Source organism: Peromyscus californicus, unplaced genomic scaffold (genome assembly GCF_007827085.1).
Source record: "Peromyscus californicus insignis strain IS unplaced genomic scaffold, ASM782708v3 Scaffold_13__1_contigs__length_99412109, whole genome shotgun sequence".
Lineage (NCBI taxonomy): Eukaryota > Metazoa > Chordata > Mammalia > Rodentia > Cricetidae > Peromyscus > Peromyscus californicus.
The window spans coordinates 6,469,110-6,494,486 of record NW_026294424.1 but is presented as its reverse complement, the minus strand read 5'-3'; the positions used below and the strand labels follow the sequence as shown (position 1 = coordinate 6,494,486).

Below are 25,377 nucleotides of genomic sequence, written 5' to 3'. Positions count from 1 at the left end.
TTAAGGACAGTGGCCTGCTGTTGTGTTGCTTAGGCTGGTGGTTCTGTAGTTGTGGACTCAAGCTCTTCCTCAGTCTCCCGTATAGGCCTGTGCACTGCGCCTGGCTGAAGTGGCAGGCATTTTTGGTTTGTTTTGACAGGTGAGGGGTGGAACCTGAGGTCTTGCACATGCTAGACAGTTACTCTACTACGAGGCTCCTCAGCCCTATAAGTGGCTTTTTTGGGTTAAGGAGACTTAGGGCCTGAAGTAACTTTCTCACAGGTTTATGACTGAACGAGTAGGGCTCTGGCTCAGACTTCATGTTTTCCAGGCTCAGTTTAGTGTTTCGTCTTTCCTGTATTACAGACAACAGAATAAGGTTGCCTGGCGAGTCAGGGAGGGAAGTGGGGCTTGCACCTGACTTGTTCTGTTCAGACTACACTCTCGGACACCTCGCATTCCTGTGTAACCGGAGAATCAACAACCAGGAAATCAAATATTTACCGAGTGCCTGTGATGTCTCTGGAACTGGGCTGGGCCAAGTTTTACCTCTTACAAATTTTAACAGATGCCAGAGCCAAGAAAGATATTTGAGATTATGTGCAGTCTCCTTGTTTTACAGTTGAAGAAACTGAGGCTCCAGGAGGAAAACAGACTTGTCCAGGGTCAGAGCCAGGACTAATATAGGAGGCCAGGATGTTGGAGACGTGTGGCAGGAACATACAGACCCTTAGGAAATACCTGTAGGGGGGCTGAGGGGATAGTGCGAGCATCAGGACCTGGGTTTGGTCCCCAGCCCCGTATAAAAAGCCAGATGTGATGGCTCACACTTGAAAGCCTGGTGCTAGGGAGGTGGAGACAGGTGGATCCCCAGCTGAACTGGTTAGCCCTAGGTCCAGGTGAGAGACTTTGTCTCAAAAAAACAAGGTGTCTGGGACTGCTGAGATGGCTGTCCAGCCGGAAGACCTGAGTTTGGTCACCAGAACCCAAGCTAATTTCTGTAAGCTGTCCTCTGACTTGAGCACCACACTTGTTGGTGCTCACATCCTTCCCCCGAATGAATGAATGAATGAATGAATGAATGTAAACAAGACAAGACAAAAACCAAAGTGAAAGGTTTCAGGGTAAGGACACCCAAGGTTGACCCCATATGCACTCATGCAGATACCCATGCACCCTAACACAGGAACATGCACACGTGTCTGTGTGCACACACTAAAGTAGCTGTGGGCATGAATAATCCATGGTTTGTGCTTTTGAGAAACTTGATGCCTGGTTAGGGTAGTTAAGAAAAAAAGAGGATGAAAATCAAGATGAGTTGTGGCAAAGCCTATATGTGACAACAGAATATCAAAAGTTGTGTTCACGTGTTTAGCCCCGAGTGACAAAGCAGGATAGGACAAGCCCCTTCCTCCGTGGAGTGTGTTTCGGTGGGGAGATAGACATTACATCATGCGAGGATCGTCAGGACAGATGCTTTGAAAGTAAGATAAGGGGTGAGGAGCAGTGGGTGGTCAGCAGGTGTGCTCATGACATTTAAAAGTTGAAATACAGTAGTGTACTGAGTGGCTGCCGGTCTTGGTCAGGGATGGGGCTAGGGAGATTGTGTGTGTGTGTGTGTGTGTGTGTGTGTGTGTGTGTGTGTGTGTGTGTGTGCTGGGAACTGATCACAAATGCTAAGCACCAATGTTCCCAATGAGCTTTTAGCCCCAGAGAATACTTCTTGAAGAAGACAGCATCTGAGCAATTGTAGATGGTTTTCATGTTTTGTTTTGTTTTGATGTGAGAGGAATGAGAACCGTGAAAAGCTGTAGAGTAGGACGCACAGCTAGTGAGCTTCGGTCTTCAGCAGGAGTGGGTACACACATCGATGTGTGTGGTAGAGCAAGGAGTGGAGAAGGCTGGGCTTGGTAAATCATAGAAGTCATGATATGGGCACAGAATACCAATCTGCAGGTGTACAGTGGCCCCTGACATCAGGTGTTAGTGGTAGCGATGACCGGTAGGTAGGAGGGGCCTCATGACATAGGTAGGGCAGGGTGACTTGGGTGGCCCTAGATGTGGGTGAAGGCACCAGGGGTAGAACCTAAGACAGCCTCAAGATATCTAAATTCAGCCGGGTGGCGGTGGCTCACGCCTTTAATTCCAGCACTCGGGAGGCAGAGGCAGGTGGATCTCTGTGAGTTCAAGGCCAGCCTGGGCTACAGAGTGAGATCCAGGACAGGCGCCAAAGCTACATGGAGAAACCCTGTCTCAAAAAACAAACAAACAAAAAAGCTATCCTAGTTCACTAAAAGCCCATCATGTTTAGGATGCTCTATTGGGACCTCCACATTCATGGTGGGTTTTCTGCGTTTTCTGGTGATTCCCATGCTGGGACTGGCTCTGGTCAGTGAGACCTGGAAGAGGACTGGGTTTTCTGAGACATGCTAGAGAAGGATAGGGAATGTCTCTATGCATCATATCACTTTGGCACTTCAGTGGGGACTGTAGCAGTTACGAGTCTTCTTGCTTACACTTATATAGCAGTGGGAATCGATCTTTTATCAATTTACATCTGCTAACAGCTAAAACATGAGACATCACCTACTTCCTTTAGAGCATTCCTTGATTCACCCTGGGATTCTGTTTGATGAGGTCTTTCCTCTAATCCGATGGATCAGAAAAGAAAATCTAAAGCAATGGTACACACGCCCTTAATCCCAGCACCCCAGAGGCAGAGGCAGGTGGCTCTCTATGAGGCCACCCTGTTCTACAAAGTAAGTTCCAGGACAGCCAGGGCTGTTACACAGAGAAACCTTATCTCAAAAAAAAAAAAAAAAGAAAAGGAAAGTTTTTGAGCGTGGCAACACTGGTCCTAACCCCTAATTGGCTAATTCATACTTGACTAGCACTTAGGACACTTAGGCACATTGGTGAGGACTCTAAGTAATTTCTGTCATTGACAGTGGGTAGGGAACTGCTGAATGAGAAATTACGAATTAAGTGACTGGTGTGCTCGATAAGAGATCTGTTGCAGGTCTCCCCAGATAAGAAAATGCCTGCTCACAGGGAATGAAGTAGGAAGGAGCCTGTCGCCAGCCACAGGAGCCCTCTGTCGCACTTGTCTGTGTACGGTGCAGACTATTACTGCGAATAGTTCACCCTGTCCCCAGAACCTGACTTATCTCTGACTTATATTCTGTGTGTCCTTGTCCTTCACCCAGTGAGTACTCGCCAAGACTTACTTGTCTGTGACCTGCTCTGTGCCTTGCACGTGGGCACATAGACCAAGTTTGCAGGACTTGTTTTGAAAACATCCTCTTTGGATTTTGGAAGCTAGTCTACTCAACTCAACCTTTTCCCTGGCTGACCTCTGGACATGCTTGCAGGAAGAAAGGGAAGACGCTCACAGACAGGTCCAGCTTGGGGCCAGGCGCCCGGGAGGTGTTTACACAGCCATTATTCATTTTAATCTTCTGGTTAATCCTGAAAGGTGGTAACTTTATTTGGCCTCCTTAAAAAGCGAGCAAAGGGATGCTGGGCAGTGGTGGCACATGCCTCTAATCCCGGCACTCGGGAGGCAGAGGCAGGCAGATCTCTGTGAGTTCAAGGCTAACCTAGTCTACAAAGTGAGTTCCAGGACAGCCAGGACTACACAGAGAAACCCTGTCTCTAAAAAAAAAAAAAAGGAAAGAAAAGCATAAAAGAGCAAAGGGGGCTGGCTCAGTAGTTAAGAGCACTTGCTACTCTTGCGGAAGACCCGGGCTCTGTTCCCAGCACCCACATGGCAGCTCACAACCAAGCTCCAGGGGATCCCGCACCCTCTTTTGGCTTCTGCACTCACTAGGCACACACATGGTGCACTTACGTGTATTTAGGCAAATACTCCTACATATAAAATGAAAATAAAGAAAAATACTTTTTTTAAATGGGGAGAGACGTTAATATGGTGGTACCCATCTGTAATCCCAGCACCTGGGAGGTGGAGGTAGGAGGATCAGTTGTTCAAGACCAACCCTCGCCACATAGCCTGGACTGCCTGAGACCTTGCCTCAAACCAAAAACAAATGAATAAATAAAAATTAGAGAGGCTCAGAGAGGGTGAATAGTTTATTCAAGGACACGGAGGCAGTCATAGAGCCAGGCTTTAAATACAGGTTTTTATTGAGTTTAAATGTTTTTATTTTATGTGTTTGGGTGTGCACCACTTGTAGCAGCCAGAAGAGGGCATCAGATCCCTTGGAGCTGTAGTTATAGGAAGTTGAGTCACCACATGGATGCAAAGAATCAAACCTGAGTCCTCTGGATGATCAACTAGTACTCTTAACTGCTGAGCCATCTCTCCAGCCTTGTTTAAATGACATTAATGTTTTTGATGGGGGGGGGGTAATTGATGGCTCATGTGCCATGACGTGTGTGGAGGTCAGAGGACAACTTGTGGCAGTCAATTCTGCCCTCTACCATGTAGATTGCAGAGATCAAACTCAGGTGGCCAGGAAGCGAGCAGTCTTGCTGGCTCTTTTTTCTTTTAGTCCAAATGTTACCTGTATGGGGCTGGAGAGTTGGGTCAGTGGTTAAGAGCACTTGTTCTTTCAGAGGACCCAGGTTCAAGTTCCAACACCTATGTAATGGTTTACAATCATCAGGAGCTCCAGTGCCCGAGGATCCATTACCTTCTTCTGACCTTCATGGGCATCAGACACACATACATGCTTGCAGGCAAAACACTCATACACATAAAATAAATACATATTTAAAGAATTTCATGTGTATATGTGTGTGTCCATCTCATATGCATGTGGGTGCCTGTGGAGACCAGAGGATGTTGGATCCTTTGGAGCTGGAATTAAAGGCAAGTGAGCCCCCTGAGGTGGGTGCTGAGAACCAAACCCAAGTCCTCTGGAAGAACTGCAAGTGCTTTTAACCACTGACCCATCAGTCCTAGGCCTCAAGCCCAGCTCTCAGTTTCAGTTTGTATTCTCCCCCACCCCCACCCAAGACAGGGTTTCTCTGTGTAGTTTTGGTGCCTGTCCTGGATCTCGCTCTGTAGCCCAGACTGATCTCGAACTCACAGAGATCCACCTGGCTCTGCCTTCTGAGTGCTAGGATTAAAGGCATGCGCCACTACTGCCCGGCTTCAGTTCTTATTCTTGACCCTCCCAAACAGACTAAAGAGAGAAAGAGAGCAGCGGGAAAGACACTCCCCAAGGCTCCTGTCCATGCCAGTGCTCTAACCTGGAGGTGAGGCCAGGTTTGGTATCAGGCTCTCTGGGCTGGAAGGAGCCGTCAAAGGAGCCTTTCTTGTTCAGAAAAGAAGCTAAGGCCTAGAGAAATCCAGGAGTTCCCTTAAAACCCATCTAATCTTGTGTAGTGAGACCCTCCCTTTGGTGACACCTGGTGAAGAAGAAAAGGTTTGGAATGCCAGCAGAATATTGGAAGATAGTAATCATTGCTCCCAGGCTTGTGCGTAGTTAACTTCACTAAATGAGATCTCTGTCCTTTGGCTGTTCCCCGTAGCTGCTGTCCTGCTCTGCCCTTCAGCTTCCTGCTTTGCCCCAGAACAGGTGGGACTTATACACCTGATCTGCCCATTCCCAAAGGGGTCCAGCAGTTACCGTACTTGTTTCAAGCTGCCCTGAATTGGCTGCCTTTTGTTCCTGGTTCCCATTGTCAGGTGGAACATGAGACAATTCAAAGGGTTTTGTTTTGTCTTCAAATGAAAGGCTGGGCTTTGTCCGTGTGCGTTCAGGCATCAGGGTCTCTTCCAGTGCCTGTGGATTTCTCACCACCCTAATAACCCTGGGGTCTCATTTGAAGAGACTCTGCTTAGTTTTGAGCCGAGGCTAAGCAGTGGCTCTGGGCTGGAGCACCCCACCAAGCCCTCCCACTGAAGGGCTGTGGTCTAAGCAAGTCTCAGACTGTCTGAAGCTCTGTAGAGTAATAAAATGCAGTTGGCCTGGTGATCTTGGGCTAAGGGTTTGAGTCCCTGTGGGACCAGCTTTTGGGAGCTTTGTGATGGCTGGGCAACTCCTTTCTCTCCAAGTGCATGTGACTTTTAGAAAAACTAAATGATTACATTAGATTAAAGGTTCTCTTCTCTAAGCCTGGCCTGGTGCACGCCTGTATTCTCAGCTGCTTGAGAAACTGACACGGGATCGTGAGTTCTAGGCCAGCCTAGACAATGCCTCGAGACCTTGTGTCTAAATAAGGAAATAAAGTCCTTCCAGCCCAGCTGTTCTGCTGTCCTAATGCCTGTTACCCTGGAGTCACAGACTGCTTGAGTCACATTACCAATTCAGTTGGGAAAGAGAAACCCATTAAAAAGCAAGAATATTTTATAACAAGATTGAAAAAGTCCCGAAGGTGGGAACCCTTATAATAAGCCATTTACTACTATTCTCAGCATTAATCTCTCCTTTTTTATTTTGTTTGTTTGTTTGTTTGTTTGTTTTAGAGACAGGGTTTCTCTGTGTAGCCTTGGCTGTCCTAGAACTTACGCTGTAGACCAGACTGGCCTCAGACTCAGAGATCTGCCTGCCTCTGCCTCCTGAGTGCTGGGATTAAAGGTGTGCACCTAAATACTTTTTTGTGTTTTGTTTTGTTTTTTGAGACAGGGTTTCTCTGTGTAGCCCTGACTGTCCTCGAACTCACAGAGATAGAGATCAGCCTGCCATGCTACCACCTCCCAGTACCTAATCGCTTCATAAAGCAGCAGACTGGCTGGGTTTGGTGGCACTCTTAGTAGGAGGCAGGTGGATTTCTTTCAAGGCCAACCAGGCCTCCATAGGGAGTTCTAAGATATCCTGGGCTACATAGTGAGCCCTGTCTTGTGCGCGCTCTCTCTCTCTCTCTCTCTCTCTCTCTCTCTCTCTCTCTCTCTCTCTCTCTCTTGTTTTTTTTAAAATGTATTTTATGTGCATGTCTTTTTCTCCATGTATATCTGTGTACCACGTGTGTGCCTGATGCCTGTGGAAGCAAGAAGAGGGGGTTAGATCTCTGGAACTGGAGTTAGAGATGGTTGTGGACCATCAATATGGGTGCCGGGCTTTACAAGACTCCCCAAGACTTCACACTATTACATTTTTCTTATATTTCTTGAACTAAAGGTTGCAAGAGAATCAGCATCATTGGTTTGCAGGATTCTAAGGGGACTAAAGTGGCCAAGAGAGTTCTGTGCAGTGAGGACACTGGAAGGAGGGGAGGGAGGCATATATGTCTGAGTCTATCTATCTAGTACTATCTAATGGAAAAACAATATACATATTTACTTCATGCATGCACATGTGTATGTGAATGCCGACTTAAGAATGTGTGTGGATCTCCAAGTGTTGTTTTGAGGCAGGGTCCACTGTGGTTGTGCTGCACATGTGAGCTTGTTGTCTCCGCTTCCCGTCTCACCACGGGGGTCCTGGGTTTTTCTAGTGTGCCGCAGGATTAAACTCACACTCAGGTTGTCAGGCCTGCACAGCGGGTGTCTTTACCTGCAGAGCCATCCCATCCCCAGTAGTGTAACCGGGAAACCAACAGAGGTCAAGTTCATTCATAGGAGACTTTTCCATAGGTGACTGTCCTGTGAGCCAGAATCCTCCTTCAGCAGCCACCCGGCTGACCTGTGGTTCCACTTTGGTAATTTTATAGGTGGCATTTAGATCCAGCCTTCCAAGTAGATTTGCTGCCGAAATATTGTCCGTTCTGTGCCAGACCTGTACTAAACCCTGGAGGAAAGAGGACCAAGGAATAACATTTGCCCCTTAGAAATGGGAGGACCGGGCTAAAAGAGGCAGAATTGTACACAGTGAACTATAATTGAAGAGCAGGTTGTATCAGTGCGTGTAGACAAATGAAACTAGCCATGCTTTTTCAAGAAAGACATTGATTAAGTGAAAAGATGGGAAAAGTGTGCAGAACAGGCAGCTTAAGGTGTGAATGGTGAGTGCAAGGGTGTGAACACGGGGCAAGCATTCAGACCATGTCAGCTAGGCTCCCCTTTGCAAAGAGCAATGAGGCTTATAGGTTCTTTGGGGTCACCTTGTGAAAGCCTCCCCCATTTTGAGACTTGTGTTCAGCATTCCAGGCTGGGTTCCCTGTGTGTTGAGAATGACCTTGAACTTCCAGGTATCAGTCACCAGGTCCGGCTTTATGTGGGGATCAAACCTAGGGCTTTGTGGTGCTTGGCACGCACTCTGTCAGCTGAACCGTATATACAACCTGAGCCCCATTCACTCTTCACATAAATGTTTATCGAAGGACTGTGTAGGTCAAGACCTAAATTTGGTTGGCTCCCTAGTCCTTTCAAGTCAACAGTAGCCAGTTTTAATCCTGTGCAAGTTTTTGTGGTACCTACCTCCCATCTCTAACGTTGTCCCTTTCTCCCCCCCACCAATCCCCCAATGAATTGATGTTTTCCTCAGAGCTCAGTTTGGAAATTACTTCTTCAGGGAATCCTCTTTTGCTGTGCTTCTGTTTCCCCAGTTCTGAATTCAGTACGCCTCCATGCCACTGCCCCAGTTATAAACACAATCATGCCGTTTGAGGGCTGCGCTCTCCACACGGGCTGGAGGCGTAGCTGGCATGGAATAAATATGTGCTCAGATAATGGCCTGAAGGGTACCCATTGAATTTAGCAATAACTGGTCACTTGGCGAGGCGGTTTCAGAGAAATGCTGGGTGGATGGCGGATTGCAGTGGATTGTGAAGTAATCGGGAAAGGAGGAAGTGAGTGCTGGGAGGTGTGGGCAGCTTTTTTCATAGACGTGACTGTGGAGGGAGAAGCGGGAGAAGCGGGAATGGTGTGTTTGTGTTAGGAAAGACTCGCTTATTAAATGACAGTGGAAAGGAGCCAGTGCAAGGGGGTGGGAGCGAGGCAATAACTAAAGACGGTATCCTAGAGAAGTAGGGTAGGGTAGGGATCTAGAACAGTGCCCTGTCAGACAGCCGAGCTTTTGTCCTGTAGACACTGGACACAAAAGGTCTGACCTGGAGCTGAGATAGCCTGGAGTATGGGTGAGCCAGCAGCTATTGTACAGTGGACTGCAAAAAAGGAAAGACCGGGAAGGAGCCTGTGTCTGTGGAAAGAGGGCGTTAGGGGTCGCACTTTAACACCGAGCAGACTAACCTACATGTTGCCTGTGTGTGTGTGTGAGATTTCTCAAGACTGGAGAAAATAGGGCCAGCTCATGAGGAAGGTAGAGTAAATGGGAAGCCTTGGTGCTCTGATTTTTGGAAACATTTATTCATTCAGAGCCAATTGTTGAAATGTTCAGTAAGTGGGTAGTCAGGTTAGACCCTATTCTCCTCTTGGGTTAAGAGTAAAAACAAGAAAGGGAGTATGGGCTGTTCGAGGTAGGATGATCAGGAGTTCAAGGTTACCCTCAGTTACATAATGTATTAGGTAGAGGCTAGCCTAACCTATATGAGTCCTTGCTTCAAAACAAACCAAAAGTCCTTGTTTGAAAAACAGGGCATGGCGTCTTTAATCCCAGCACTCGGGAGGCAGAGCCAGGCGGATCTCTGAGTTCGAGGCCAGCCTGGTCTATAGAGCGAGATCCAGGAAAGGCACCAAAACTACACAGAGAAACCCTGTCTTGAAAAATTGAAAAAAAAAAAAAAAAAGAATGAAAAACAAGGTATGGCTTAGCTTAAAAGTAATGACATTTGTCAGAGAATGAGATGGACACCTCGAGCTAACCCTAAGAGGATTTTTTTGTTTGTTTGTTTGTTTTTTTTTTTTTTTTTTTTGGTTTTTCGAGACAGGGTTTCTCTGTGTAGCTTTGCGCCTTTCCTGGAACTCACTTGGTAGCCCAGGCTGGCCTCGAACTCACAGAGATCCTCCTGGCTCTGCCTCCCGAGTGCTGGGATTTGTTTGTTTGTTTTTTGAGACACAATTTCTCTGTTGCCCTGGCTGTCCTGGAACTCGCTCAGTAGACAAGGCTGGCCTCAACACATAAAGATCCTCCTGCCTCTGCCTCCTAAATACTAGGATTAAAGGCGTGCGCCACCACTGCCCAGCCCCTAAGGTTTTTCTTATAGATTTGTGTATGTATTTGTACACTATGATCAATCAAAAGCAGGTGAGGGGGTGGGCACGGAGGCCAGAGGAGGGGGTCAGATCCCTGGTACTGGAGTTACAGGTGGTAGTGGGCTGCCTGTTGTAGGCACTGGGAAGCTTTTTTTTGTTTTTGTTTTTTGTTTGTTTTTGATTTTTGAGACAGGGTTTCTCTGTGTAGCTTTTCGCCTTTCCTGGAACTCACTTGGTAGCCCAGGCTGGCCTCGAACTCACAGAGATCTGCCTGCCTCTTCCTCCCGAGTGCTGGGATCAAAGGCGTGAGCCACCACCGCCCGGCCTGCGTTCTTAACTGTTTCAAGCAGGCCCTTCACCTCTGAAAAGATTGATTTGGCTGTGGCTCATCACAAACCCTCTCGTTTCCATCTCTGGAACCCGTAGTGGAAGGACAGAAGTACTCCCAAAGGTTATCCTCTGACCTCCATGTACACACTGTGACACATGAATATCATCCCCTGCCTTTTCACACACACGCAAGTGCACACACATCACACACACACCATAAATATTGTATGTATGTTTTAAGTGCCTTTCACTGGAGTAGGAGTGTGGCTTAGTCATAGAGAACTTCCCTAGCATTCATGAGACCCTGGGTTTGCTCCTCAAAACACCACAGATCTCCCCCTCTCTCTCTCCATCATCTTGCTCAGTGTCTAAACTGGCCTGGGCCTAGTTTAAATGAGTAAAATAAAAACTTTTTACTTTGTAAGCTGGAAAGATGACTCAGAGGTTAAGAGCACTGGCTACTCTTCCAGAGGGCCCAGGTTCAGTTCCCAGCACCCACTTGGCAGCTCACAACTGTCTGTAACTCTAGTTTCAGAGGATCCAACACCCTCACACAGACATACATGCAGACAAAACACCAATGCTCGTTAAATAAAAATAAATTAATTTAAAAAAACAAAACAAACTTTTACTTTGTAGTTTTGAAGAAAGACATTATTGTATATACACTGAGTATTACTATTCTGACACACAAACGTGCATGCATACCCAAATGCATATACATTGTACACACATATACATAATAATAAATAATAAAACTATTTTAGTATACTCCTTTAATCCCAGTTGTCAGGAAGCAGGTGGAGGAGATCTTGGTGAGTTCTAGGCCAGCCTGGTCTACATATCAAGTTCCAGGCTAGCCAGGGCTACATATAGAGCCTGTCTCAAAAAAAAAAAAGGGCAGTGGTGGCACACGCCTTTAATACCAGCATGTAGAAGCAAGCAGATCTTTGTGAGTTCGAGGCCAGCCTGGTCTACAGAGTGAGATCCAGGAAAGGCACAAAACTACACAGAGAAATCCTCTCTCGAAAAACCAAAAAAAAAAAAAAAAAGAAAGAAAGAAAAAAAATTAAAAAAAAAAACAATCTTCAGATTCAGGAAGCATGGTTGATAAACTAGTCTAATATGTCTCTGGCCTGTAATCCTGGCTAATGGTAAGATGAGGCAGGTAGATGGGCAAGTTCAAGGTCCACTTTCACTACAGAGTGAGTTGGAGACCAGTTTGGACACTGTAGTAAGATTCTGTCTAAAAAGAGAAGGGCTAAACCAGGGTAGGGGTGGGGAGGTGGCACATGCCTTTAATCCCAGCATTTGTGAGGCAGAGGCAGGTAGATCTCAGAGTTTGAGGCCAGCCTGGTCTACAGAGTGAGTTTCAAGACAGTCAGGGCTACACAGAGAAACCTTGTCTCAAAGGGCTAGTAACATATCAGCAGTGGAGTGTTTGCTTAGTGTGCACAAACAAGGCCTTGGAATAAACCCCAGGACCACAAGGAAAGACAGGAAAATGATTGATGGGCGTTTAGATGTTCCAGTGCTGAGGAAGTGCTGGGAAGGAGCCAGTTTCAGACCCCGACAGCTCCTTTAACTCTCCTCTGGGGTACAAAGGAGACACCCCTTACACCGGCTACCCGCATAGTGCTGAGCGATCTTGACATCCCTGGGGCCGTCTTTGTCTATTCATGGCCTGTGCCCGTGGCAGTCTGGAGTTACCCAGACAGAACAAAGCTGCATAGAGGGTGTACAAGGCAGTCTTGTAACAACCTTGCCCCTGTTTCTAGGGCTGAATTAGGCTTGCTTTCAGCTGCCTTTTTTATTTCAAGAAGTTGGCATTTGAGCCCCACCAAGACCACGGTGTTTTGTTTGGGTTTCCTCTGTTCTGGAGGGTCACAGAGCAGCCTCTGCTGATCTTAACCCCACAGCCCTGCAGCATCCTTTCCCCACCTTTGGAAATCTTCCCCAGTTTTCAAGGCCGGACTCAAGGCTCTAATTTCTCTAAGGAGACTTTTCTGCTCCTTATTCTAAAGAACAATATTAACATGATGGAACAGAGAGAGTAGAGGCCAGAGCTCTTTAAATACTCAGTTTGCCCCCCCCTCTCTCTCTTGCACACACACACACACACACACACACACACACACACACACACACACACAGCCCTCAGCATCAGGTCTCCCATCCATCCATTAAAAGAGAACAAGTTATTTGAGAATAAAACCCGACTGGATCTGTGAAAGCAGTAGTAAATAGTTCTTGGCACACAGGAGACAAGAAACATTCACTGTCTGTCTGTTCTTCTCTCACCAAACTGAGATAGCTTTGCCTCTGAAGAGCTCTGCCTCTGAAACAAAAAATTAAAGCACGGGAGGGTGCTTCCTTTCCAGCGGCCTTGCTTTCTAAGTAACAGAAGCGGTGTGTCTGTCCGTCCGACTCCATCCTGTGCTTTGTGGGAAGTGTGCCAATGGTGCTGGTTAAATGAACTAGGTCCTGGACCAGGTGATGGGAAGTGTGAGTCAGAACAAGACAATAGCATGTGAAAGCCAGAGCAGAGGGGCTCTGGGCACTCACTAGCTGGGGACAGTCATAGGAAGTGGGGGAGGGGGGAGACGCTTTTTACTTCTTAGTAGCCTTGGGTCTTAGGTTTGGGGGTTTTGGTTTTGGTTTGTTTTTTCGTTTTTTACATGTATTTGTGTGTGGAGAGGCTCCGTGTGCCCTGATTGGAGTGTGAAGGCCAGAGGACAAAAGGCAGATGGTTCTCTCCTTCTATCATGTGGGTCACAGGATCAAACCCGAGTCATCAACTTGGTGGCAAGTGCCTTTGCCCACTGAGCCCTCTTGCCAGCCCTGGTTTAGCAGCATTAGTTTTTGTTGAGATATGATCTTGCTGTGTAGCCCAGGCTGGTCTCAGAGATTCACAGTCCTCCTGCTTGTGCTGAAATTATAGACATGTACTATGACACCTGCCTAAAAACCTGGTTTATATTCGTTAGAAAGAGAAACAGGGCCAGGTGTGATTGCGCACGCCTTTAATCCTAGCACTCAGGAGACAGAGGCAGTTAGATTTCTTTGAGTTTGAGGCTAACCTGATCTACATACTGAGTTCCAGGTCAGCCAAGGCTGTATAGAGAAACCTTGTCTTGAAGGGAAAAAGAGAGAGAGAGAGAGAGGAACAATTAGTCATTTTAACTTACATTTTCATTTATTATATGTGCGCACATGTTTTCAGGATCGCAGGAGAGACCACCATGATCTAGGGGCTCTGCCCACATGGGAGGGCAGGCGGCTCACAGGTTAACAAAGGACAGCCAGGATGGAGCTGGCCACTGAAGTCACTTAGGACCAAGAATGCAGCAGGGCCTCAGTACAAACAAGAGTTTTAACCAGATGGGAGGATTAAAACATTTGCAGAAAGGTTTTCCAAGGTGGGAGAGATAAAAGGATTTGAATTCCTTGTCATGAAAGTGTTCCAGTATGTGATAGAAAAGGTGAATATTTAATGTTTCTTACACATGCTGTGTCTTGTGTGACAGAGGACAACTAGCAGCCTGAGCGGCAAGTGCCGTTCTCTGCAGATCAGAGCCATTGGTTTGTTTTTTTGGTTTTTTGGGGTTTTTTTTGGTTTATCGAGACAGATTTTCTCTGTGTAGCTTTGTGCCTGTCCTGGAACTCACTCTGTAGCCCAGGCTGGCCTCAAACTCACAGAGATCCACCTGCCTCTGCCTCCCAAGTGCTGGGATTAAAGGCGTGTGCCACCACCGCTCGGCCCAGAGCCATTGTTTTGAATTGATATTACTTTTAAAGCCAAAGCTTCCCTTCCCTAGAGAGATGCCGGGCTGAGGCTGTCAAGTGTTTACCAGCGGCCTTGTGGAGGGGGACACTGAGTGTGAGCAGAGCCTGATCCCTTCAGTGGGAGCTTCTGTTGTTAACTGGGCCTTATTCCACATGACTGAAATTCCCATCCTTTGCTTCCTGATACCTAGGGACTGACTGTCTTGGTTTTGTGTGCAGGTGAAGAAGCCTGGAGGTGCCGGGGCTGCGGGGTCTATGTTCCTCTGAGCCAGAGACTGTACAGGACGACCAGCGAGGCCTGGCACAGCTCCTGCTTCCGGTAAGTACTTCCGCTCTCCTTCCTTCACCACTGTACTGTGTGGCCCCTGCACAGTTTTCCGGTGCTGAAAACACAGAGACAGTTTTCCGGCTAGAGAATTTTAATCTTGGTGGGCGTGAGGGGCAGGGAGAGGATGTGCCGAGGAAGACCACCCTGCCAGGTTGAAGTGCAGGAGCCACAAACGAGCCGCGTGCAGCTGGAGGGGGAGGAGGGGTGCGCCCTCCCCTTAGGGTGTGGAAACAGGCCAGAAAGAGTGACTGTCCCCGTGGCTGCACCACTGATTGTGGAGGTGCCTCGTGGCATTTCAGGGTGGCTGGCAGTGCCATCTCTTCCCCACAGGACACCTCCCGTCACCCTTCTGCTTGTGACTGACTTTACTACATTCCCAGATTATTGTTGAGAAACCGCTCAGTTTCTTAATAACGACAGTGTCAGGGCGGGCGAGAAGACACTGGCCGCCAGGCGTTCCCCTCTGAGTTCCGTCCTTGGTGGAAGGAGAGAATCAGCTCTGGGAAGTTGCCCGTTGGCCTCTCATGCACCCCATGGCATGTGCCTCTGCACATAGACACATACACACCAACCAAACAATCTTTTTAAAAATTTCCAGCGTTAAAGCCACATTTGTCCTTGCTCTCTGGGGCTCAGTTATCTGGAAATGGAGATGTTACTAGGGACTCCAGTCTGCAGTGTGCTTTCAAGGTGAGGAGCGTAGCTTTGCAAACGAGAGTTCTAGCCCACAGTCACTCCCAATTGGTGGACCGGGGCAGGGTGGGAACGTGTCGCCTCTAGGCTCCTGTCCTGGGAATGAGATGGACGGAGACAAGAGACTCTGGTTCCCACACAAAGCTCTCTGTGCAAAGCTGGTGTTAAATAATTTAGTGGACCTTTAAACCCTTGCCTCTCTCCACCCTCCAAGTTCAAGGTGGGGGTTGGCCCGGAGAGATTTGGCCGCTGGAAGAGCTGGAGAGGGGCCAGCCTTTTCCTTCTCAGTTTGTTGGTGGTTCTGATTGCCTTGGCTCCTCCTCCCTCTGCTCCTGGGGAAGTGGATTCTGCCTTTTCTGTGCTATTTTATACACTAGAAGCAGAGATTAGCAGAGCCTTAAGGACCTGTCGGGTAAGCCTTCGGCTAACCAGTCCTTTCATTTTATAGCTGAGGCCAGCCTTGCTGTGGCATCTGATCCACACAATTACATTTGTCCCTGCTCACATTCCTACCCGTATTATTTTCTGTTCAGACCAGCAGAACGTGATAGAACAAGCTAGCCCTTGTTATTTCTTTCTTTTCTTTTTTTTCTCCGTTCGGGTGAGGGTTCGAGGCAGGGTTTTTCTGTGTAGCCCTGGCTGTCCTAGAACTTGCTCTATAGACCAGGCTGGCCTCTAACTAAAGGTATGTGCCACCACGCCTGGCTAGTCCTTGTTACTTCAGACGACTAGAAGAGACCCCCTGTTATATCTGTAGCCCCTTCACTCTGAAGATTAGAAGACTGCTCAGGGTCACAAGAGCTGGCCTTCAAACTGAGGTCCGGAACTCTTTGCAGTTTTGATCAGGTGTGTACTTGTGAGGGTGTGAGAAGAAATATATGGGTGGGGTGGCATACCTGTCAATCCAGCTCTGAGAAAATTAAGGTGGAGGATTCTGAGTTTGAGGCAAGCCTGGGCTACATAGCAATATCCTGCCTTACAAAGAAAAAAGTAAATCGTATCAGCACACAGATGACCACATAAGGCTGCAAGCTATGGAGTGGGATGGTCAAATTCTCAGTCAGAACCTTTCAAGGTGTCATCTTGCCTTAGGTAACTTCCCTGACCTTTAGAAAAGGAGGATGAGAATATTACTCACCATGGGCTGGAGAGATGCCTCAGAGGTTGAGAGCACTGGCTGCTCTTCCAGAGGTCCTGAGTTCAATTCCCAGCAACAACATGGTGACTCACAACCATCTCTAATGAGATCTGGTGCCCTCTTTTGGCGTGCAGGCATACATGGAGACAAAATGTTGTATACATAATAAATAAATCTTTTTGGGAAAAAAAAAAGAATATTACTCACCTCACAGGCTCGTTGGGGGTCATCGATTAAGTGTGATACTCTAAAGTACTCAGCAGATAATTTGCTCATAAAAAAAAGTATTAATAACCAGTAGCTGTCACCTTCTGTTATGTGGTGGGTGTGCATCTATGCACACCACAGGGGTACACTCACTTCTCTGCACATTCTTGGTCCTCTGTTGTAGTTTCTGGAGGGCATCTTTGAACTACCAGGGTGCAAAGATCTGGGGGGGGGGCGTGGAGGTAGAACATCTGCTCCTGTTGATTACTGCTTTGCTTGAAGATATCTCTGTCATTGGCCCTCCTGAAGGAGAACATCTCTCACCTCATGAACTTTGTCACGGTAGAAACGGGATGGCATGACGACCTGCTGCAGAGGATGCTCGCGTGCCCTAGGGAGGGTTGCTGTCTTTTGGATCCAACTTTACTTTTGCCCAAGTCAGAGAAAGCTCCTCAGGGCTAGAAAGGACCATTTGTTTGACCTCGGGGGCAACCTGGGCTAAGGGGAATGTGAGGCTAAGGGGCCTGAACAGTCTTTTACAATCTTTCCACCCAGCTCACCTGTGGTTCTGGTGAAGTTTAGAGTATGTGGTATGGGCCTGCTGGGGCAGGACCTTTCCCTTTGGGCCTTTGAGAGACTTCCTTCTAGCCCTGCTCTTCCCAGCTGGGCCGCAGTTAAAGAAAAGGAAGGGGCCAGACGGGGCCAGACGGTGGTGGCACACGCCTTTAATCCCAGCACTCGGGAGGCAGAGGCAGGCGGGTCTCTGTGAGTTCAAGGCCAGCCTGATCTACAGAGCCGAGATCCAGGACAGGATCTACACACACACACACACACACACACACACACACACACACACACACACACACCTTGGTCCTTGTCACTGGGTAAGGCTGAATTGAATGAACAGGTTGTCAAGGCCAGCCTGATCTACAGAGCCGAGATCCAGGACAGGATCTACACACACACACACACACACACACACACACACACACACACACACACACACCTTGGTCCTTGTCACTGGGTAAGGCTGAATTGAATGAACAGGTTGTTGGGATTGGTCCAGCCTCCACCCTCCCTCACTGGGTTCCACCTTGATCTAGGGTGACATGTGTGGCCCCACCTCCAAGAGCCTTCCCCCAGGTTCTCAGGTGCCCAGGACATCTTGAGGCTGGAACCTGGGCCTGTTCAGTGAAGTCCAGCTGGCAGGCCTCCTGGAAGTAGCTCGGGCTTTGGGCACTTGTCCAGGATTCTTCTGATCCACCAGGCACATGGCTGACCATTCCTTGTCCAACCCCCCCTCTGCCCTTCCCACCGGTCCCATTTAAACTCTGAGCACCTCTGGCCTGCCTTTCTTTGAAGAATGCTGTTGAGTCTAAATCTAGAGCTGTTCTCTCTGAAGCACCTGGCCTAGGCGCCTCCTGGGGCCGAGAGAGGAACCAGAGCACATGTCCACAGCTGAAGTTGGCATGCGGAACTATGGGTGGTGACCCGGCTGGCTTGCCTGGCTGGCTTGGTCACCTCCCCCTCTTTTTAAGACAGTCTTGTATCCCAGGTTGGCCTAGAACTTGTTGTGTGTGTGTAGTTGAGGATGACATGGAATTTCTAATCCTTTTTGCCCCCACCTGAGAGCTGGGACTACAGTATGTGATAAGTATTTTGAATCCCCGGTAATGGGTTTCTTCGCCAATGCAATAAGCTAAATTAATAAGACCTGGCTTAATCTGAGCAAAGCATTCCCAGATGATCTCAGGGGAAGAAGAGACATCGCATGGCAGATCCATGGACCCAAACTTAAATACCCTGAAGGCGAGGTCTTGAGGGGCTCTGGGGGAGGAGCTGCCGCTTGGTGGGCTTTCTTTTTTTTTGGTTTTTCGAGACAGGGTTTCTCTGTGTAGTTTTGGAGCCTGTCCTGGATCTCGCTCTGTAGACCAGGCTGGTCTTGAACTCACAGAGATCCACCTGGCTCTGCCTCCCGAGTGCTGGGATTAAAGGCATTCACCACCACCACCCGTCTTGGTAGGCTTTCTAAGAGGCAAGAGGGGCTGAGGCAGAGCTTCCAACAGAGCAGTATGTACCACCATGTCTGGCTTACGCTGTGTTAATTGAGCCAGGGTTTCCTGTGAGCTGGGCAGGTATTCTACCAACTGAGCTACATCTCTAGCCCTTTTTAAATTTTTGAGACAGAGTTTTGCAGTGACTCAGGCTGGCCTCAAAATCCTTCCTGTCTCAGTGTCCTTAGCTTTGGGTTTACAGGCATGAATACCCTCCCCAGCTCTTGGTGATTTTGTGGTTGTTGCAGTGTCGGGGATTGAACCCATGGCCTCACATACTGGGCAAGGTGTTCTACCACCGAGCTATAGCTCTGGTTCTTTTAGATTTTTTTATCTTGAGACCAAGTTGTCCAGCCTACTCTATGAGCATCTCAGGGTGGCCTCAAATTTGAGAGCCTCCTGTCTAAGTCCTTTGGAGTTCTGGGAACTCCACATCACCACAAGCTAGCGCTCTGTTTTCTGGTGATTCACCCTCATCGAAGGCGGGCAGCCTTTCAAGCAGGGTCCTGGGAAAAGGAGGAGCTGCCCTGGGAGTCTTTCATGGCCCTCATCTGAATTGCTCTTGTTTGATCTGGTTCCTAGCCGAATTAACAAAAGGAATCCACCACTCCCGGGGCCCTGGAAAGTGTCCAGCCTCCTTTCTCAGGACGACGAGGAGCACAGACTGAACTATATCCTGTGAGAAGTGTTTGACAAGGCCTGTGCTCTGGGGAAGGGCTAATGCCCCTGGAAGACCATGGTCATCTCATGAGGCAGCACATTATTTCTGCTCAGCCTGTGACTCAGGAAAGATTGGTGAAGAAATGGTACTGAGAGAATCTGAAACTGTAGGGGAACAGATGGGCTGGCCACAGGAACTTTCTGAACTGCCAAGCCATATTAATTGTGGTATCTGCTACATGTAGTGTGGCATCCTTCTTCCAGTTCTAGGAACCACAAACTAACTAACATTCCATGCCAGACACTGGCTTAGTGTTTTACAAGCATTGCCTTATTTAATCTTGGAGATAACCCAGTAAATGAATTACTTGTCTTACCTTTAAAAATAACTGCTTAGGAGTATTCATATGCACCTACAATTGCAACCTGAGAGGCTGTCTCCGGGGAACTGTGAGCTTGAGGCCAGCTGAGCTATGTATACAGTCAGACCTTGTCTTAAATTCAAAGGGCAGAACCAAGCCAGGAGTGGCCCTTCTGCCTGTCATCTGAGCACTGAGGCAGTAGGATCAGGATCGTGAATTCACGGCTACCAAGTGAGACCTGTCTCAAAATACACAGATAAACATGTCCATAGCAATAAAGCAGGGAAGTGAGAGTTACCTGCTAAAGTCGCACGGCCAGTTAGCCGCCTGTCTGGGCTCTGAACCCAGGCTTCTGCTCTGGTGTCCTGACATTGCTGAATCATGGGCACGTCATTTAGCCTCACTTCTGCTTCTGTAATGTGCACACACACTGCTAGTTCGGATAACCTTGAAGTCGTCTAGCCCTCCCAAGTGCAAGAGTCCTTGCAGTCACCTCTCGCTGCTGTGGGCCCCAGGGTGGCAGGTTGTAGAGCAACTCCGCCCCCTGCTGTTCACTGTGGGTGCTGGCTGTGCCATCTCCAGAGAGATTGTTTATCCAGTTTATCTCCGAGGAAACAAGCAGGCAGGTCACCGAAGCTGGCTGTTGGATGCCGGCTGTTGGATGCCGCCTGGAGCCTGCATGACAGGAAGGAAGGACAGACACCTGGACCTCCCTCTTCCCCATGAGACTCTGGGCTGTGGCCGTATGTGACCAGCAGTGTGCCTTGTCCTGCTCTGCTCTTTGTGACGTGAGAAGGCCCGCTGCCACTGTCCAGGCAGCATTGAAGAGGTGGAGGGGACAGGGACAGGGGTTGACATTTGTAGACGCTGTACTAAGAGCTTTCTCATCTGATTCAGCACTCACGGTCACCTCTACTTTACACTCAAACAGAAAGGTCTGGAAGAAAAGCTTGCCTCAGGTCATATAGTTGACGTGTGTGTGTGTGTGTGTGTGTGTGTGTGTGTGTGTGTGTGTGTGTGTACATGTGCGCAGAACCTCATTTATACTAAACACATGCTACCCATCCACATACCACTAAGCTACACATCCCACTTTTAAAATTAACTACTTAAATTTTTTAGACAGGCCTCATATAGCTCAGGTTGGCCTGAAACTTTTTTTTTTTTTTTAATTTGAGGGTCTCACTATGTAGCTCTGGCTGGCCTGAAATTCACTATGTGTGGATCAAGCTAGCCTTGAACTCACAGACATGGGTCTTCTGCCACCAGAGTGTTGGGATTAAAGGCATGCAGCACCATGCCCAGCAGGCCTGGCACCTTCTAGGTAGCTAAAGATGACTGACTGAATGACTGATCTTCCTGGTGTTACAGGGGTGAATAACCCTTTGTAGCTCATAGGTGACTGACATTTGAATTTAGGTCTTTCTGCTTCCCAAAAGGACCCTTTTCCCACTGGTTGTGTAGCTGGGTGGCTGGCCCCTGATGTCCTCCTCCTCCTCTTGTTCCCAGATCTCTCCTCTCCCAGATCTCTCCTTCTGTTAATTCTTTAGCCTGCCAGTCCCACCCATTCTCCAACCTCGCTATTGGCCGTTCGGCTCTTTATAGACCATCAGGTGTTCTAGACAGGCACAGTAACACAGCTTCACAGAGTTAAACAAATGCAACATCAACAAAAGTAACACCCCTTAAAATAATATTCCCCAACAGATGGACGGCACGCTCCATCACCCGCCTAAGTCACCAGTGGAGAGTCTTTGATAACTCTGCCTCGTTCTTCACGACCCAGCCCGTCAGCTTTGTCTTTTTTTTTTTTTTAAGGTATTAACTTTTCTTTCTTTCTTTCTCTCTTCCTTTTTTAGATTTAATTAGTTTTGAGACTTGGTCTCCTTATGTAGCCCTGACTGTTCTGGAACTCGCTCTGTAGACCAGGTTGTCTCTGCCTCCCAAGTGCTGGAATTAAGGGTGTCCACCACCATGCCTGGCCCAAGGTTTATTTTTATTATTTGTGTTTATATGTGTGTGTGTGTGTGCCACATGTGTGGGGATGCCGTCAGAGGCCAGACAAAGGTGTTAGATCCCTTGGAGTTGGAGTTAAAGGTGATTGTGGGACACCTGATGTGGCCCTGGGAGCTGAATGCGGGTCCTCTGGAGAAGCTGGCCATGCTCTCAGCCTCTGAGTCGTCTCCGGCCCAGGCCTCTCAGTTTTAGCCCTAGCTTATACTTTTTATGAATGTGTTCGCTGAGTTCTGTTTCTCATTCTCCCTGCCCATCCCACCCTGTCATCATCACTCACCCACAAGCTGTCAGTCTCCCCTGCCACTCTCCTACCTCCCAAGCCACTCATTCTCTCCAGAGCAGCTAGAGTGTGTGACACACAAGCTGTCTGAGGGGGAGCTCCCAACTGTCTGCAACTCCAGTCCCAGGGGATCTAACATCTGCGTCCTCCCCAGGCACCGTATTCACATGCCCATACCCACACACATAATTAAAAATAAAAAGTCCAGGCTGTGGTGACGCATACCTTTAATCCCAGCACTCGGGAGGCAGAGGCAGGTGGATCTCTGAGTTCAAGGCCAACCTGGTCTACATAGTGTGTTGTGTTCTAGGACAGCCAGAGCTGTTAGACAGAGAAACCCTGTCTCAAAATTTAAAAAAAAAAAAAAGAAAAAAGGTAAAATAAATCTTTAAAACAAAAAAAATCTGGGAACTGGAGAGATGGCTTGGAAGTTAAGAACACTTGCAGAAGCCCCTGAGTTCAGTTCCCAGCACCCACATGGTAACTCACAAACGTCTGTAACTCCGGTTCTAGGGGTTCTGGCACCCTCTGCTGGTCCTCTCTGGTACTGCACACACGTGGTACACATTCTTTCGATACACCCAACTCTCATAAACACATTTAAAAAAAATAGGGGTTGAGGATGCAGCTCAGTGGTAGAGTGTTTGCCTAGCATGCACAAGGCTCCAGTTAATCCCCAGTGTTGAAAAAAAAAATCTGCACATACTGTACTCTACTCTCTTCCACAGTGTCGTGTGTCCAGGGCCTCCTTCCCTGCTGACAAGGCTTGTATTATTCTGCCCCCTGGGCCTGGCATACCAACTCCTCCTCTTTTTGCCTAATTAGCTTCTGCTCATAGTTCAGATCTTTCCCTGGATGGCTCTGAGACCTGTCTTCCTCACCCTCGAAGAATACTGATCAGTTCCCATCAGCTTTCATTTTCCTCTGACACTTCTCTTGGAGTTTTCGATCTGTGCAATTATTTCCTTTATGATACCCTGTGACATCTCACGGTAAGGGACTTCAGGGACTGCTGGGCTTTTTGTCCCTCCTTGTGTCACCACGGACACATCGCTGGCAAAGGAAATGAGAGTCATTGAAAGAGTTGCCAGAGATGTGACGTAAGCGTGGCCTTTCCTGCACTTCCGCTTTCCCACATTCTTCCCCTAGCAGGCTGCGGTTCCCGTAGGTGGCGGGGAGGAATGGGCTCCAGACACTGGGTTTGGGGAAGTTGTTTGTGGGGTCATGTAAGAAGATAAACCTGGGCTTGGGGATTTAGCTCAGTGGTAGAGTGCTTGCCTAGCAAGCGCAAGGCCCTGGGTTCGATCCTCAGCTCAAAAAAAAAAAAAGATAAACCTTTGTCCTCTACCTTCAAAGGAACTATCCCACAGTGGGGAGCAGTGACGAGGCCCAAGGGCCTGCTCTCTGGCAGCCTTTATAGGTACGGCCCGGGCAGGAGCAAGCCCTGGGTACCCGGGACCTCTGGGAAGAAAGGCAGTGAGGAAGAATGAGTCCAGCTGCATACTTACCTAGCATGCTCAGGGCCCTGAGTTCAGTCCTTAGCATTGCAAAAATAAAACGATTTATCTGTGAAGTGTGGCACTAGCTGAAGATGGTGTTGAACATAGAGTGGAAAAACTGGGATACTTGCATGGCATCTTTTACTTATGCTGTAGCTGGTTTGTGGTGGGGATGGTAAATACATGGCAGTTCTCTAGGACCTTGAAAATGAAGTTTGTGTCTGTGAGTTAAAGATCAGCGTATGAGAGCAGCAGCATGTCGTAAAGGCTGCAGACTCCAGGAGCAAATCCTGGTTCTGCTGTCGATTGGCTGCTCACTACAGGTACTTTCTGTGTTTTGTTTTCTTACCGGCTTATTTCTGTGTCCCGTGCTCCGACTTCAGTTGTTAATTCCATCCTAGATGGAGATGCTAACTTGTGCTCTACCTGCTAGTGTTACAGTGAGGGGTGTGCAAGGGAAATACCATGCGTGGCATTGGCTCGTGCATGGCATCGGCTTGTGCGTGGCATCGGCTTGTGCGTGGCATTGGCAAGGGGCCTTGCACATTCCTCTAGTTTGCTTTATATTGCTGCCATAAACACCATGACCAAAAGCCACTTGGGTAGGAAGGGTTTATTTCATCTTACACTTCCACAGCACAGTCCATCACCTAGGGGAGTCGGGACTGGAACCTGGGTGCAGGAACTGAAACAGAGAACGTACTGGTTGGCTTCCCAGGGCTTGCTCAGCCTGCTTTCTTTTATAACCCAGGACCCACCTGCCCAGAGGTGGTCCCTCCCACATCAGTCATTAATCAAGAAAATGCTCCCACGGACTTATCCACAGGCCAGTCTGATGAAAGTATTTTGCCACTTGAGGCTCCCTCTTCCCAGATGACACCAGCTTGTGTCGAGCTGATAATAAAAATAAGTCATCCTCAGCTGCATTAGTGAGTTTGAGGCCAGCCTGTGGGTTGACACAGCTTGGATCCTAGAACTCTGACTGGGGCAACAAGGGAGTGAAGAAATGACAGACATATGTACAGGAAAGCTAGAATAGGGTGGACTGGGCTCTCGTGTGTTTATTACATAGGGGTGGACAGAGGCGATGTTATTCTATATAGCTGAACAAGGAAGTGGGGTTGTTATACACAGATGAACAAGGAGGCAGGTTTAGTTATTCTCCGTGGGAGTAGTCTCTGTAGGGGAGCTGTCTCCAGGCCATAAACATCCGGGTAGAGAAAGCTATGGTGGACATTTTCTGCACACACTGTCAACATTCATACAGGAACAGAGGATGGCATTGCCACTGCTCTGAGCCTTATTGAGGGGATGGGGACAGTGAGGCTTTGCCAATTTCCCATGGGTCTGAGGCTTTGTCCTTGAATGGCTGTCTCAAGTCAATAGCGTGTACCCACTTCGCACATCACACACTCAGGGCTTCCTTCACTGGGCTACATGAGACCCTGTCATAAAAAAACAAAACAATAAAACAAACTGGTGGTTTAAAAGAAAATAGCCCCCAAAGGGAGTGGCACTATTAAAGAGATGTGGCTTTGTTGGAGTAGGTATGGCCTTGGAGGTACTGTGTCACTGTTGAGGCAGGCTTTGAGGTCTCATATATGCTCAAGCCATGCCTAGTAAGTCAATTTACTTCCTGTTGCCTTTGGATCAAGAATGTAGGACGCTCAGCTCCAGTACTATGTCTGCCTGCATGCCACCATGTCCCACCATGACGATTATGAAACTGTAAGCCACCCCATTAAATGTTTTCTGTTATAAGAGTTGCCATGGTCATGGTGTTTCTTTATAGGAATAGAAACCCTAACTAAGACACAAACAAAAGTAAAAATGAGTAAATAAGTGGCCAGCAGCAAAACAGAAGTAAAAAGGCCGTGAAGCAGAGTCATCGACATGCCTGGATAAAGTTGCTGTAAGTGGCTTGGCTAGTTTGGCTGATTCACTACTTCCCAAGGTAAAAAAAAAAAAAAAAATCTTTCTAGGTGGTGGTGGCGGCACATGCCTTTAATCCCAACACTGGGAGGCAGAGGCAGGTGGATCTCTGT

General features: G+C 48.1%; 1 protein-coding gene and 1 long non-coding RNA gene across 3 annotated transcripts in view; one reads left to right on the top strand and one right to left on the bottom strand.

The window, feature by feature from the left end:
- Limk2 (LIM domain kinase 2) overlaps positions 1–25,377 on the top strand; it is a 69,847-nt gene that overhangs the window by 3,139 nt on the left and 41,331 nt on the right. For both annotated transcript variants that reach the window (XM_052736316.1, XM_052736315.1), the window contains one exon: positions 14,315–14,414. In XM_052736316.1, the coding sequence (XP_052592276.1) occupies positions 14,315–14,414 (100 nt within the window). Of the gene's footprint in view, positions 1–14,314; positions 14,415–25,377 lie in introns of those variants that run through there.
- Positions 14,378–25,195, bottom strand: LOC128109131 (uncharacterized). The gene is made up of 3 exons (XR_008217681.1): positions 19,836–25,195; positions 16,255–16,374; positions 14,378–14,478 (listed from the first exon to the last, which is right to left on the bottom strand). It is a non-coding gene; the product is annotated as an uncharacterized LOC128109131 (long non-coding RNA).